This window comes from Lathyrus oleraceus, chromosome 2 (assembly GCF_024323335.1).
Source record: "Lathyrus oleraceus cultivar Zhongwan6 chromosome 2, CAAS_Psat_ZW6_1.0, whole genome shotgun sequence".
Classification (NCBI taxonomy): Eukaryota; Viridiplantae; Streptophyta; class Magnoliopsida; order Fabales; family Fabaceae; genus Lathyrus; species Lathyrus oleraceus.
Window position 1 is genome coordinate 454,533,692 of NC_066580.1, and position 14,945 is coordinate 454,548,636.

General features: G+C 32.3%; 1 protein-coding gene across 1 annotated transcript; it reads right to left on the reverse strand.

Moving 5' to 3' along the window:
• Positions 1-10,006: 10,006 nt before the first annotated feature.
• On the reverse strand, positions 10,007-12,138 carry LOC127121533 (cytochrome P450 71D8). The gene is made up of 2 exons (XM_051052012.1): positions 11,239-12,138; positions 10,007-10,615 (listed from the first exon to the last, which is right to left on the reverse strand). The coding sequence occupies exons 1-2, from the start codon at positions 12,133-12,135 to the stop codon at positions 10,007-10,009; spliced, it is 1,506 nt and encodes a 501-aa protein (XP_050907969.1). The 5' UTR covers positions 12,136-12,138.
• Positions 12,139-14,945: the final 2,807 nt, after the last annotated feature.

The following is a 14,945-nucleotide window of genomic DNA, read 5'->3' on the forward strand; positions in this document are numbered from 1 at the left end:
GAGGGACGAAAATGAGTCTTTTAAAAATTAAGGGGCCAAAATGAACTAAACACTAAACATCTGGGACGAAAAATGCTATTTTGGCTAAGTTTTATAGATATGATCTATATGATAATAGTTTTCAATCAAATGGTGATTTTTGTTAAATTAGTAACATGACACCAATGTGTCAAACTTAGTAACATGACACATTCGATAACTCTTTACCGCATATTCGTATAACAAAATCCACCATTGAATTGAAAACTATTATCATATAGATCATGTATATAAAATTTAACATCAATAAAAAATCATGTGATATGTCAATGGGATGCTTGAAAACTAACGTCTTACAAAACTTCAATAAAGTCGTTAATTTTGTCCGTTTTCTTTAACATATCAAATTATTTTCGATTGATACTAAATTTTATAGACATAATTTATATGATAATAGTTTTCAATCGAACGGTGAATTTTGTTATACAGATATTCAGTAAGGTGTCATGTTATTAATTTTGTTAATCTTTACACTGTCAGTTAATCATAGTCGTTGGATGTTGAAACAAGTTTGACTTTTATTTTAAAAATCTATAAAGTAATGCAAACGGGTGATGATGATGAATCGATTGTGTAAGATATTTTATACTGATAGTGCATAGTTATATATATATATATATATATATATATATATATATATATATATATATATATATATATATAATTGAATTAATTAGATTTTTATACTACATTAATCGGATTCGCACGTGCGGGCGTGTGTAAATAAATGTACATGAAATATTCTGCATAGAGTATATCCAACACAATTTTTAATGATGTTTATTTTTTGTCAAGAGTGGTACATAAGCTGAACGAAGATTTTTCATACACATGAACTAGAGGTTCCTTGGCGTCTACATCATATCAACAAAATATTAAGTCTTGACTTCAATAATGGTTAATTAATTTGTTCAAAGGTAAAATTTCAAATAGGGAAATTTTCAAGTAATGATGATGAGGTGAACCTGACTTCATTATTATTTTAATCTTAATTTTTTTACTAATGTTCGTCGTTGCCTGGCTTCTTTTAGAGTCATGGGTTTCTTATTTTAGAATGTAAAATGATTTTTAATACGAATACACTAAAACCCTAAATAAGATATCTATACAATTTGAACAAAGTATACAAAAACTCTTGATTCAATTTCTTCTATATTTAATCTATTCAGTCAAAGCATTATCATCTAGTAACCGTCAATATCTGGGGTTTGCTATAATCTTCTCCCTCTTCCATGGAAGAGTATATGCATGCATCATCCTTTTGAATTGCTGGCAACTCTAAATCTGTGTCAAACCAAGAAAAATCTTTGGAACTATAGATATTTTGAATGATCCACCTTAACATTAAGTATAAACATCTCATTCTTTGTTCTAAGCAACCCTGCTTCTAAATAATTTGTTTCATCTCTAAATTATGATAATAAATATTGTATTGTTAATAATTAATCGAATGTGAAATGAATAACATAAATAATTGATTAAAATTTTTAATTCTTTTATGACAAAGTAATAATTTTTTTTAGTAATAATAAAGATAACAATTTGAGCCACTATCCTTTTTTTTCATGTCCAAATTAATTCTCTTAAAAAACTATGTTGGGAGTTCTAAGAGACACAACATTTCTATGTATGAGTATTTGTACTCTCTATAAAAGATTCAATGTATAAGGTGCTAGAAAGTCAAAAATATCAAATGCAAATGGTATGAAATCATGTTAATTGTCCCAACAGTTTCCTATGTTTTACTACCACATTACTTGAATCGACTTTGAGGGCCAGTAGGTATTGAAGTCACCCTTCATTGAAAGACCGGGAATAAAAGACCTACAACAACCACGATGTCTTCAATCATTCTTCGCAACTCTTTATCAAATCAAATTGTTGTTTCATCCATGTGAATTGGCTCACTCGTTCTTAGGACAAAAAAGAGTTTGTAAGTACCCATGCAAGATCGAAGTAGAAGAAGTTCAGTGTATGAATTTCTTAACTATGGGAAAAGATGTATTAACTTAGCACCGCTAGAAACTATCTTTATAAATAACTCGTCGATAAAATATTCATCTCGACTAGCATCTCCTCCAATCAATTTCATACCCAACATTTATCTCTGAATGTCTGAAAAGAATAACCTCCAATGAGGTTTACTTCCATCACATGAAGGCTAAAAGATTTTGATCTTAAGAATAATCAATTCAAGGCTTAATCTGTGATTTTTCTCTTGAATAATGTCAAGGGTTTTAGCCATGTGATGAAAGTAATTAGAGGAAGAAGATACCTAGCATGAAGAAGATTGCAATAGTCTCTTATCTTATAATTAAGAGAGTGTAACAAAAGAGAAAAATGGAGTGTCCCTAACGCGTCTTCTTGTTACATTCCAGTAGTTGATGTAATAAGTTCATCCCAAAGGTACTCCTTCATGCCTAACTATAAATAAACTCAACAAACAAAGAAATATATGGACATGTCACCCTCACCTCGCGCAATAGGGTCGTTTGATTATAATGTTGAAAGCATTCAAGATATCTACCTTGAGCATGTCATTTGCTCAACACTCTATTGACACTATGCAAAAAGGTCTCAAAAGGTCTCAAAATGACTTGAGACCATGACCCCAATTGAAAATCATTGAGATATTATGCCACATCTTTAGTAACTCATTTCATAACAACCTTGGATATCCGACGCCTCCAAATAGAACCTACAACAATTGGGCATATCTCACCATCTGGCTTTAATAACTATGCTAAGGGTGTGAAAGTTACAAACATTTCCAAACTCATTTGGTATATTCCTTATATCCATAAGTTTTTAACTAGAAATTGAACATAAAATATCTCTAACTACAACAAAACCTTCTATGTACAAAATGCCTATTATGTATTGGGATCACAAACCATCTCTACCACAAGAAGTCCATTTCAGGAACAATTTAATTCACTCGAGAATAGTTTCAACAAGCGGGCTTTATCAAGTTGTAAGGTTAAGTATGTTGTTATTGTTGCAGCTTGTCAAGCAATTTGACTTCAATCCTTGTTGAATGATTTGATGATCAACCTGGAGCAACCAATCAAGTTGATGATTGATAACAAATCAACCATTAATCTATCTAAAAATCTCATTGCCGCATATGGGAAGAGTAAACATATAAAGAAAAGATTTAATTTTCTAAGAGATCAAGTTACCATGGGCAAGCTGATGGTTATGTGTTACCTTACAGAAGATCAAATTGCTAATATATTTACTAAATTTAACGTGATTTTTGGATGCAATCTCGCCTGAGGAGACACTGAGTCCCTCAAGCAAGACTTTTATTTGCTCTTGGGGATTTTAAGTCTCTCAGATGTTGTATCAAGCAGCCTGATTGGGGAAGACTTTGGGTCCCTCAGACAGGGTGTTCAGCCTTTCAAGCTGGACTTTCATCGAGCCCTCAAGCAATACTTGACACCAAGTCTTCGGGGCTTGATATAGGTCGCGCCCCCTTAAAAGTGATTTTTGGACACAATCTCGCCCGAGGAGACACTAAGTCCCTTAGTCGAGAGTTTTATTTTCTCTGGCGTATTCTATGTCCCTTAGATGTTGTATCATGTAGCCTGACTGGGGAACACATTTGGTCACTTCGGAGGGGTGTTCATACTTTAAGGCGGGACTTCCATCGGGCCCTTTAGAAAGACTTGACACTGAGTCTTTGGGGCTTGATATAGGTCATGCCCCTTGGTTGTGATTTTTGGACGCAGTCTCGCGTGAGGAGTTACTGAGTCCCTCTGGAGAGAGCTTTATTTTTTCCCACAAGGTATAACTCGGGAGGGCAGCGAGAATATTTTTGTAGAAGTTCAGTCATGTGATTTCCTCAAGGGGTGACATGGATCCTTCTATTTGTGAAGGTCCAACATATAATTAACTAGAGGGGCGGAAATGATCCTTCTGTGAAGGTCTAACATATAATTTCCTCGAGAGACGGTAATGATCCCTCCATGAAGGTCTAACATATAATTTCCTCGAGAGGCGGTAATGATCCTTCTGTGAAGGTTTAACATATAATTGCATCGAGGGGAGACAAGGATCCTTACATGAAGGTCCAACATATAATTTCCTCGAGGGGTGGCAAGGATCCTTCCGTGAAGGTCCAACATATAATTGCCTCAATGAGCGGCAAGGATCCTTCTGTGAGCCTCAATGAGCGACAAGGATCCTTCCGTGAAGGTCCAACATATAATTTCCTAAAGGGGCGACAAGGATCCTTTCGTGAAGGTCCAACATAAAAGGTATTATAAAGAGGGGGATCCCTGATTAAACAAAAATTTGAATGATTGCTCAAAATTATACAGGCATAATGTTTACTAGAAATTTACACATAACTTTAAGTATAGTAATATCGGAGATGGAGTGCGTTCCAAGTCTTGGGTAAAAGCGGTCCTTCAAGCTCCTGCTACTTGTACGCTCTGTACAGAATTTTTTGGTATATGCAATATGGTCTTTCCCATTTAGGTTGTAGCTTCCCCTTCTATGCAGGTATGACTACTTCCTTTAGTACCATGTCCCCCTCTTGCATCTCCCTTGGTTTTACCTTGGAATTATATCTCCTTGCGGCTCTGTGTTTGGAAGTAAACTCCCGAACATGGGCGGCTTCTCGTGGCTCATTGATCAGGTCCCCCGCACATTTCAATCCTATATCGTGTGCTTCTTTGTTGAAACAGGCTCATCACCATGACGACGTCTCGATTTCTATGGGCAGCATCGCATCCGCCTCATAATCCATGGAAAATGAGGTTTCCTTGGTGGTAGATTTTGGTGTGGTGTGGTGCGACCATAGTATCTCGTAGAGAAGTTCCGCCCACAGACCTTTGGCTTCGTCTAGTTTCTTCTTGAGTCTTTTGAGGATTACTTTGCTCGCTGATTCTGCTTTCCCATTGGCTTGAGGATGTACAACAAACACGAACTTTGTCTCCACATTCAAATCCTTACAAAAGTCAGTGACCATGGTGTTGCCAAATTGAGTTCAACTGTTTGAGACAATGGCGTCAAGGAGGTCGTATCAACACAAAATCATCTAGTAGTAGAAACACTTGACTCTTTCTGATGTGATTTTTGTCATTGCCTCCGCCTCTACCCACTTAGGGAAATGGTCTACTCCTACTATCAAGAATTTCACCTGACCTAGCACCAGAGGGAACGAGCGCATGATATCCAAGCCCCACTGGTAGAATGGCCAGGGCGAGGTCATTGATTGAAGGAACTCTGTCGAAATGTGGTGAAGGTAAGCATGTCTCTAACATTGATCACAATACTTGAAGAATGCGATGTTGTCTTTCATTAATATGGGCTAGTAATAACCTGCTCTTAATAGCTTGTGGGCGAGAGCTTTCCTGCCAATATGGCTGTTTGAGGCTCTCTTATGGACTTCCCTGAGAACTAAGGCGATGTCGGTTTCATCCAGACACCTTAGCATGGGAGTGAATCTCCCTATTTTTTAAAGATTCCATGAGAGTAAGGTGTACTTAATAGCTTTTCTTCGGATATTCCTCGGTTATCCCTCGTTCGATGGGAGCTTGTCAGACTGCAGGTATCGCAGTATGGGCGACGTCCAGCTGGACTCGGGGATGAGATCCACATAGTATGCTTTATCTGACTCAATGTTAGGGGAGGTCATAGTCTCCTGTATGACTATCCTATTGAACCCTACGACCTTCGAGGTGGCTAGTTTTGACAAGAGGTCCTTTATTAAGTTATGTTCGCGAGGGACGTGCTCTACTTCAAAATAAAGAACACATGAGGAAAATCTTGTACCTTCTTCAAATGTTTTACCAACATGGGCTCTTTGGCTTCATATTGTCCCGAGATCTGGTTGGCTACCATATGAGAGTCATTGTTTTTGGATTTAATAAGGTAGCTCCCATCTCCAGGGTGAGGATCATTGGGGAAGATGAACGCCTCGTATTCCGCATGTCATTATTGGTAACGAACTCAAATTTCAACGGATGCTCAATAACGATGTCGCCCGGTCCTTCGAACAGAATTCCTGCACTGCTTCCTTTTATGTTGGAGATGCCTTCTACGGATAACGCCCATTATGACGTTGGATATTCTTTGATGGGCGATCTGAGTTCAGCTACAAAGTCGGTCAGGGCTTGAGACTTGATGCTCCCCCTTGGAACATACTGGATGTTGTATTTTGAGAGCTCTACCGACCAAGATATCATTCTTCCTACCAAGCCGACTTTCTTAAATACTTGACAGACATGATAATTAGTTTCTACCAGGGCGGCATGCCCTTGGAAATAAGGTCGGAACTTTCTCGATGCGGTGACAATGGCTAACACGAGCTTCTCAATTTTCTGGTAGTGTGTCTGAATGCCTTTGAACACTTTGCTTATGAAATACACAAGTCTCACTGCTTTGTCTATTTCTTGGACAAGGACTGAGGTAATCTCCCGCTCAGTGACCGAGAGGTAGATAAGCAAGGGTGAGTCCTCCTTTGGGCAAGTGACGACCGATGACGATGTGAGGAACTTCTTGATCTTGGCAAAAGCTTCTTCACACTCGTCTATCCATTTGAACTCAACATTTTTCCTTAAGGCGAGGAAGAAAAGGAAAGCTGTGTCGCTCGTACAGAAGAGGAAGCAAGAAAGGGATGTTAGGCGCCAAGTAAGTTGTTACACTTCCTTCACATTAGTGGGGCTCCTCATATCGATGATCGCCAGACACTTGTCTGAATTAGCTTCAATCCCCCTTCACATCAGCATGAATCATAGAAATTTCTCCACATGTACTCCGAAAGAGAATTTAGAGGGATTTATATGCATGTCATACCTTCTTACTGATTGCATGATGTCCTCTCGATCTTCGATGTGACTATACCCTTCTTTCATCTTGATAATCATGTTGCCGACGTATACCTCAAGGTTTCGATCAATCTGATGGATGAAGACATCATTCATGAGTGACTGGTATGTGACGCTTACGTTTTTGAGGCCGAAGGGCATGACATTGTAGTAGTAGTTGCCATGGTTCGACATGAAGGTGGTTTTGGGAGCATCCAGGGGATCCATCTTGATTTGGTTGTATCCCGAGTAGACGTCTATGAAACTTAACACCCTGTAGCCTGGCGATTTGTTGATTGAACGGTTAATGTCTGGCAATAGGTACGGGTCCTTGGGGCGGGCAGTATTGAGACCCTGAAGTCTACGCACACGTGTCATTTATTGTTGGCCTTTCGTATCGGGACTACATTGGCCAGGCATGTGGGGGTACTTAGTTTAAGTGATAAATCTGGCGCTGCATAACTTTTCCATCTCTTTATCAATGTCGGTCCTCTTTTCTTCGCATACCTTTTGTTTCCTTTGCGGCATGGGCTTGGAAGATGGATGGATGACCAGGCTATGGCTCATGACCTTGGTGTCAATACTTGTTTGAAATACTTGTCTAAGGGGGGCTAGGAGAACCGATCGAATTTGTTATTACTAACTATTTCCAATTATTTTTTTAATTATTAACTTTAATTTAATATTTTTACTAATATTATTAATTTAGTTATTTTTCAAGAATATAAGTACCTATAAAAAATATAACAAACATTTAAAAATTTGCAATAAAGTTAGGAATATAAAAAAATAGGAATAAAAAATAACAGTGAACTACAAATATCAAAAGAGAGAAAACAATATATATGTTTGTAATTCCAAAGATTATACCTTAAAAAATCATAATCATTACACTTCTATAAAAATTACGTAAAACTTAAGAAAATGTAAAGAATAAGAAAATAAACAATAAAATTAAGAAAGAAAGATAATAAAAAGCAAAAAAAAAAGTCATCAGCTTAATTAAATTTATGTATCTTAAGATAAAATAAAGATTCAATTGAAACATCAATCATTTATAAAAATTACATAAAACTTTATCAACAATATACTTTAAAAAAACATGACAAAGAATAAGAAAACAAATAAAATTAGGAGTATAATAAACTATAAATAAAAAATAATAATGAATTAAGAATTTTGAAGAGAAAGAAAAAACCTATTTTCAACAACACATTTACCCAAAAAAATATATTTCGTGATACCGAAGTTCTTAAGCAAATAGAACAAAAATAAAAACAAATGGAAGGGAAATAAAAGTTCTTAAACATTTAGCTGGAGAATAAAAATAAAAACAAATGGAAGGGAAATAAAAGTTCTTAAACATTTAGCTAGAGAATAAATTAAAGTTTGGCTAGTGTAGCAAAATGTGCATCAGAATAGTGGACAACTCACCTACTTAAATTCATATTTTAACGAAAACGTGTGTCAATATTAACTTTGACTTACTCTTTGTTCAAGACGTTATCCCATAAAAAAGCAAAAAAAAAATTTAAGGGCGACACAATACTTTCCTTTAGACAATTTCATATCATTATCTTTAAAACAATCCCAAGATGTTGTCTTTTTCTAATATAGTCCCAAGATATCATACTAAACAAATATATATATATATATATATATATATATATATATATATATATATATATATATATATAAAATATAATAAATTATAATTAAATCTACATTTGTGATATAATTCTGTGTGAAAATTCGATTTGTAAATCTACTAATATAAATTTTAAATTTTTTTATCATTACTAACTATTTCCAATTATTTTATTATTATTATTAAATTTAATTTAATATTTTTACTATTATTATTAATTTAGTTATTTTTCAAAAATATATATACCTACAAAAAAATATAACAAAGATTTATAAATTTGCAATAAAATTAGGAATATAAAAAATAGGAATAAAAAATAACAGTGGACTACAAATATTAAAAAAAGCATAATAATCACACCTTTATAAAAATCACGTAGAATGTTTTCAATAATATATATACCTACAAAAAACAAACATGAATTAGAAAACAAACAATAAAATTAAAAAAGAAAGAAAATAAAAAGAAAAAATCAAAACAAAATTTATCACCTTAATTAAATTTTTGTATCTTAAGATCAAATAAAGACAAAATTGAAACGACACTTATTTATAAAAAGAGATTAATTGTTATGCACTGTCAGTGTAAAAAAATTTACACTATCAATACATCACAATCATCCGTTTGTATTACTTTTTAAATGTTTAAAATAAAAATCAAATCTTTTAAATATATCTGTGATTATAATTAACTGATAATGTAAAAACTCTTTACACTATCGGTGTATATCAATTAAATTCTTATAAGTAAAACTGTATCAACAATATCAGCAATATATGTATATATATCTAAACAAAAACATGACAAAGAATAAGTAAAAACGTTTAAAATTAAGAATATAATAAAATATGAATAAAAATAACAATGAATTAAGAATTTTGAAGAGAGAAAAAAACTTTAAAATTTATTATTTTCAACAACACATTTATCCAAAAAAACGTTTGAAAAAAAAAAGAAAAGAAAAGAAGTTAATAAGAAAAGATAGTTTTAAGATGTTTTAAATTATTTAATTAAATAAAGATGTAAGTTTAGTTTTAAATTATTTAACTAATTAAAGATGTAAGTTTATATTATTTTGAAGAGTTATGAAAAAGTAGTGAATGGAATTGTGGGAATGAAAAGACAGAATTAAATTATTAAAAAAAGGTATTTAATTAATTAATAAATTATTATAGTTTATTTAACTAAATAAAATAAATAATAAAAAAAATAAGTAAAAAAATAGATAGTTAACTTACCCTCATAATACAAAACGTGAGTTTGAAATTTTTTAGAAAATAAAATAAGAAGTTAATAGAATAAAGATAGTTTAACAAAAAAAACTAATAATTCAAAAGAAACTAATAATTCAATAATTCAGCATCTGGCTTTTATTTCCATACTTGTATTATACAATAATTCAGCAACTGAGTTTTATTTCCAAAATGAAATCATACATAACTCTCTAAAGTACAACTTAAAATATAAATAAACAAACAATACAAATCAAATATATTAAATATCATGCATAAACAGTTGGAATCAAACACAGCTCATTTTTCCTTCCAATAGCCAATCCATAATGTTCAGTCATATCGAAATCCTCATGTTTCATATTATTTGGTAATTCCCAATTAAAATGATAAAGTAATAATGCCAATGGAAGCATAATACCAGCAATACCAAATGATAAACCAGGGCATATTCTTCTACCTGCTCCAAAAGGAAGATACTCAAAGTTTTTCCCTTTGTAATCAATAGAATTACCATCAAATCTCTCTGGAATAAAACTCTCAGCATCAGTCCAATATTGAGGATCTCTTGCCATAGCCCAAATATTTATCATTACTTTGGTTTTTTTTGGTATATGATATCCATCAATGTTGGTTAACTCAGTGGACTCTCTAGGGAGTAATAGAGGAGTTGGTGAGTGTAGCCTTAAGGTTTCTTTTATCACTAGTTTTAGGTATGGAAGATCTTGTATATCAGTTTCAGATATTATTTGTTTTCCTTTACATGCTTCTCTTATTTCAGATTGTGCTTTCTTCATCACACTTGGATTTTTCATTAATTCTGACATGGCCCATACTATTGTTGTTGATGTTGTGTCAGTTCCAGCTGCAAATACATCCTAAATTTGCAAATGAAAAATATCATAAAGTTTCCATAAATAAATAAATCATAAAATGAAAACAGAATCAAACTAATAAAACGTCACTTTGAAACCTAATTAAAATTTAAAACAATCAAACTAACAAAACTTGTGGGTTTGACTTTTTCTTTTAATGGGCTTGACTAGTAAAGTTGAAAACAGCCATTGAGTAGAAAAATTCAGCAAATTTTAAATCAATTAATGATTGTGATAAGTTGGGAAACAAATTTGAAAAGATGTACACATTATTGTAAAAATCCAATTTAATATTAATTATAATTCATCTAATTTCGACGTCTTAAGAATATCTCATCATGTTTTTAATATAAATAAATTTAATAATAATTAAAAAATATTCATAAATTTATTAAAACTAATAAGGTCTAGCATTAGACCCAATCCATAATAACCACCTCAAATTAACTATTATTTTTTCAATAACATTATTAAATATTTATTTAAAAAATGTATAATGAAATAATAAATAGTTAAAAGAAATTTAACTAAATAAATAATATTATCAAAATAATAAAATTTGATTACTTTTTTTAATATCATAAACGGTAATTAAAAAAAAATCAAGATAGAAAACATTTACTTACAAAAATCACAGCTTTTATGTTGTTTGTTGTAATAGGAACATTAAGGCTCCCATCTTGTTGGATTCTCAACAGAACATCAACAAGATCTTCATGCTCTTCATTATCAATTGCTCTTTTTGGCTTCTCTTGATGCTTCTTAACAATTGTTTCCAATATTTTGTCAGCATTTTTATGCATTTTCTCCAACTTCGATTTCGCGCCAGTTAGCACATTTATTATAAACTTCTTTGAAGGAAATAAATCAGCAGGTTCAAGTCCTCCAACAGAGTCTATAGTTTTTCTTATCAGAGTAACAAATTTATCTTGATCTTCAACTTTGTCACCAAAAGCCGATCTCAAAACAATAGAACTCACTAACGAAAAAATTCGGTTAGTGAGATTTACCGGGGACCCTTCTGATGACTGAATTGATTTTATAAAATTTCTTGTCTCGTCTTCTCTAATATAAGCAAAAGATTGAACTCTTTTGGTACTTAGAAGCTCTAACGTGCATATTTTTCTCATTTGTTTCCAATAATCACCATATGGAGAAAATGCAATATCTATTGAACCATATACTATTATATGAGCTGCTTGAAGATGTGGCCTATTAGCAAAAACAACATCATGAGTTTTTAATATTTCTTTTGCTAACTTTGGTGAGGTTATAACTATAGTTGAAACTTCACCTAGTTTTAGATGAACAATAGGTCCATATTTATGAGCAAGTTGTTGAAAAGCACGATGTGGAAGTGATCCTAATGCTGCTATTTGATGAAGGTTACCAATGATTGGTAACTTCATTGGACCAGGTGGTAATTTGTAACCTAAGGTTTTTTGTTTGTAATATTTTGCAAGCAAATGAAACATTAAGAAAAGAAAGAAGGGAATAACAAAGGAGGAAAGCTTAACTTCCATGGTTACCAATGAAACTTTTTTTTATAGAAGAAAGATTGTAATACTCAAGTCTTGTTGTTTGTGTGTTATTTTATGAGACGGTTGGTTCCTATTTATAGAATCATAAACATAGGTATTATAGGATAGGATAGTGTACATATACTTTTCTGAATATATGATTTAGAAGATTGGAAAGAGTCTTAGGATTGGAAAGAGTCTTTCTGAATCAAATGGATAATATAATATATATAATCAAAAATATGCTAAATAATCACAAATATTTAGCCATTTAAAAACTATGATAGTCTTGTTAGTTTATCACGGTTTAACTATAACCAACTTTCAATTTATTGCCCTTCCAAACACATGATAAGCTTATGCTTTACTCTCTTTATCCATTCTTTTTAAAGTCTGTATTATATTATTTTGATTATTACTTTTTAATGTTTCTATTTTTTTTATCTCTTCTAAAATTCTAAACAAACCATAATACTCCTTTCTTTCCTTCCTTTCAGTTAACCTAATCATTAAACTCTCTTATGTATCTTTCTCTTTCGGTTGTGGTCGCACCAATCTAATGGTTGTCATTCGCTTAAATTCACATCAATCTCGTTGTTTTCTTCCGGTTTTAGGTCAGTTTCAATCTCACCGTCGCTCTTCACTTCCGACGTCGTACCAATTTCACTTTCGTCCTTTGATCTCTTTGGTAAGAACTTAAGGCTCTACTTCTTTCAACTTCCCTCTCATCATTTCTGATTCATATAAGGTGTCGCAACGCAAAAAATACCTAAGCTCAAACATGTTCGAAAGCAATGAAGTCGCTACCAAATTTATTTTTAAAAGAAAAAACATTGATAAAACTCTTAAAGAACAAAAATATGATCATCACAATTAAATTTTGGTTCGGGAGTTGATTATGCGTATGGAATATGTTAGCACCCAACAACACCTGTTTTGAATAATGGTAATCTCTAACTAATTTTCGAAATATGTTTTTAACCCTAATGCATTTGATTTCTCCTAATTATTACGACATATTTACTAGAAATAAAAAAATGTTTTTTATAGGGTGTTTGACAAAATACAAATCTTACACCTACGTATCTCTCGATGCGGTTGAGAATTATAAGCTACATAGTTATTAGTAGAAAAAATTTGTGTGTTGGCTGATTTTAAAGAAACATGTTTTGATAGACATTCGCGGAAAAATGTTGTTTGTTGGTCATGTTAGTGCAGATAAAAGCGGTGTCTGTAGATCACGTTATAGCGGATAAAATATTGTCCGTTTGTTGGTTGTGATTGCTTTTACGAAGAAGAAAAGTCTTAGGACAGACAAGTTATGTGACCGAACGCTAACGATTGGATGGATATACATCCAACTTATCACTACAACGAATAATACATTCTATAACAAAGGTTTCACCTCACCCATGAAAAAACTGAGGTATAATGTCAAGGCGCGCAATATTTTATATTTTTGAAATAAATACCACATGTTCCCTCAGTTTCTAAATATAATCGTGTGGAAAAATAATTCAGGACATGTTTCGAATAACAATTTTTGTCTTTGTTTCTTTAAAAGTGGTGTCTTTCTTTTTATTTTATTTTTTATTTTTAAATTAATGATATATTCATTCGATTATATTTAATAATCAAGATATTAGATTATCAATTTTTACTATAAAAGCACCCATTAATCAGATTTTGCCTTAAACTTAACTTATATGTAACCACCCAAACTTGTATGCATCATACTTTGAGATAGATTATAAGACAGAAAAATCTTCAATGTTCTTTGATCTTGAACAAAACATATTTTCTGCTCTTGCAATCCATCCCAACATAATGATGTTGATGTTGATGTTGTTGTTGTATTTTTGGAAAAACATTCCCATGTTGTCAATCAAAGAAAATATTCCTTAATTTATTGTTTTCCTCGGTTAACAACATTGAGAAATTTATTCCTAAACATTGTGTAAATTGTAAGCACAATTGTCCTGTTCTCTTTCATGTGAAAGCATTTATCACGTGAACATTTGATCAAGATAATAAAATCTCTCTGGGATTGATTGCAAGTGCAGAAAAAAGAATTCTCTTGGTAGGAACAGATTGTTGGAAATTCACCAATTTCCCTTCAAGAAGTTCACCAAAATCTATGAAGAATTTTGAACCGAATCTTAATGAACAAGAATGAATCTCTCTCATTGATCACTCATCTTGTTTTTCATTCTTCACTCGAGTGAATCAACCAACCTTGATTGTAAAATTTCGATGCACAATGGTAATGAAAAGAAACAAAATTGAATTGAGGAAAGAAAGAGAGATTTGGGTTTTCGAATAAGGAAGAAGAAGAAGAAGAAATTTTTGTAGAGTTTCTCTCTGCTCTCAAATTGAGAATTTTATTCTTTGCAAATGCAAGTATGTGTTATTTTATAATGATATGAGTTGCTCCTTATTTATAGATTTTGAGCTTGCTTGCTCCTCAACCAAAGTCCAAATACTTAATTTTGCTAACATTGTAAAATTGGGCCTAAGTAAAAATACATGTTGAGACTAACTCCTCAACACTTCGACACTTAGACACTTTGGCAACTAGGTATTTCGACAACAACGTGCTTCGACATCATGAGTTATATTTTCAACACAGATAACTAATTAGAATTTTGAAAAGATTTGTTGTTCTCAAAGAATCCATTGTGAAAATTTGGATTTGTTTAAGCAAATTATTTTAATATTATGTGTAAAGAATGTAATTAAAAAAAACTTTTTCCTCTCGATTTTTTTACCGAAACCGAAAGTTATGTAGTGTTTGGGATGAAACATATTTTATT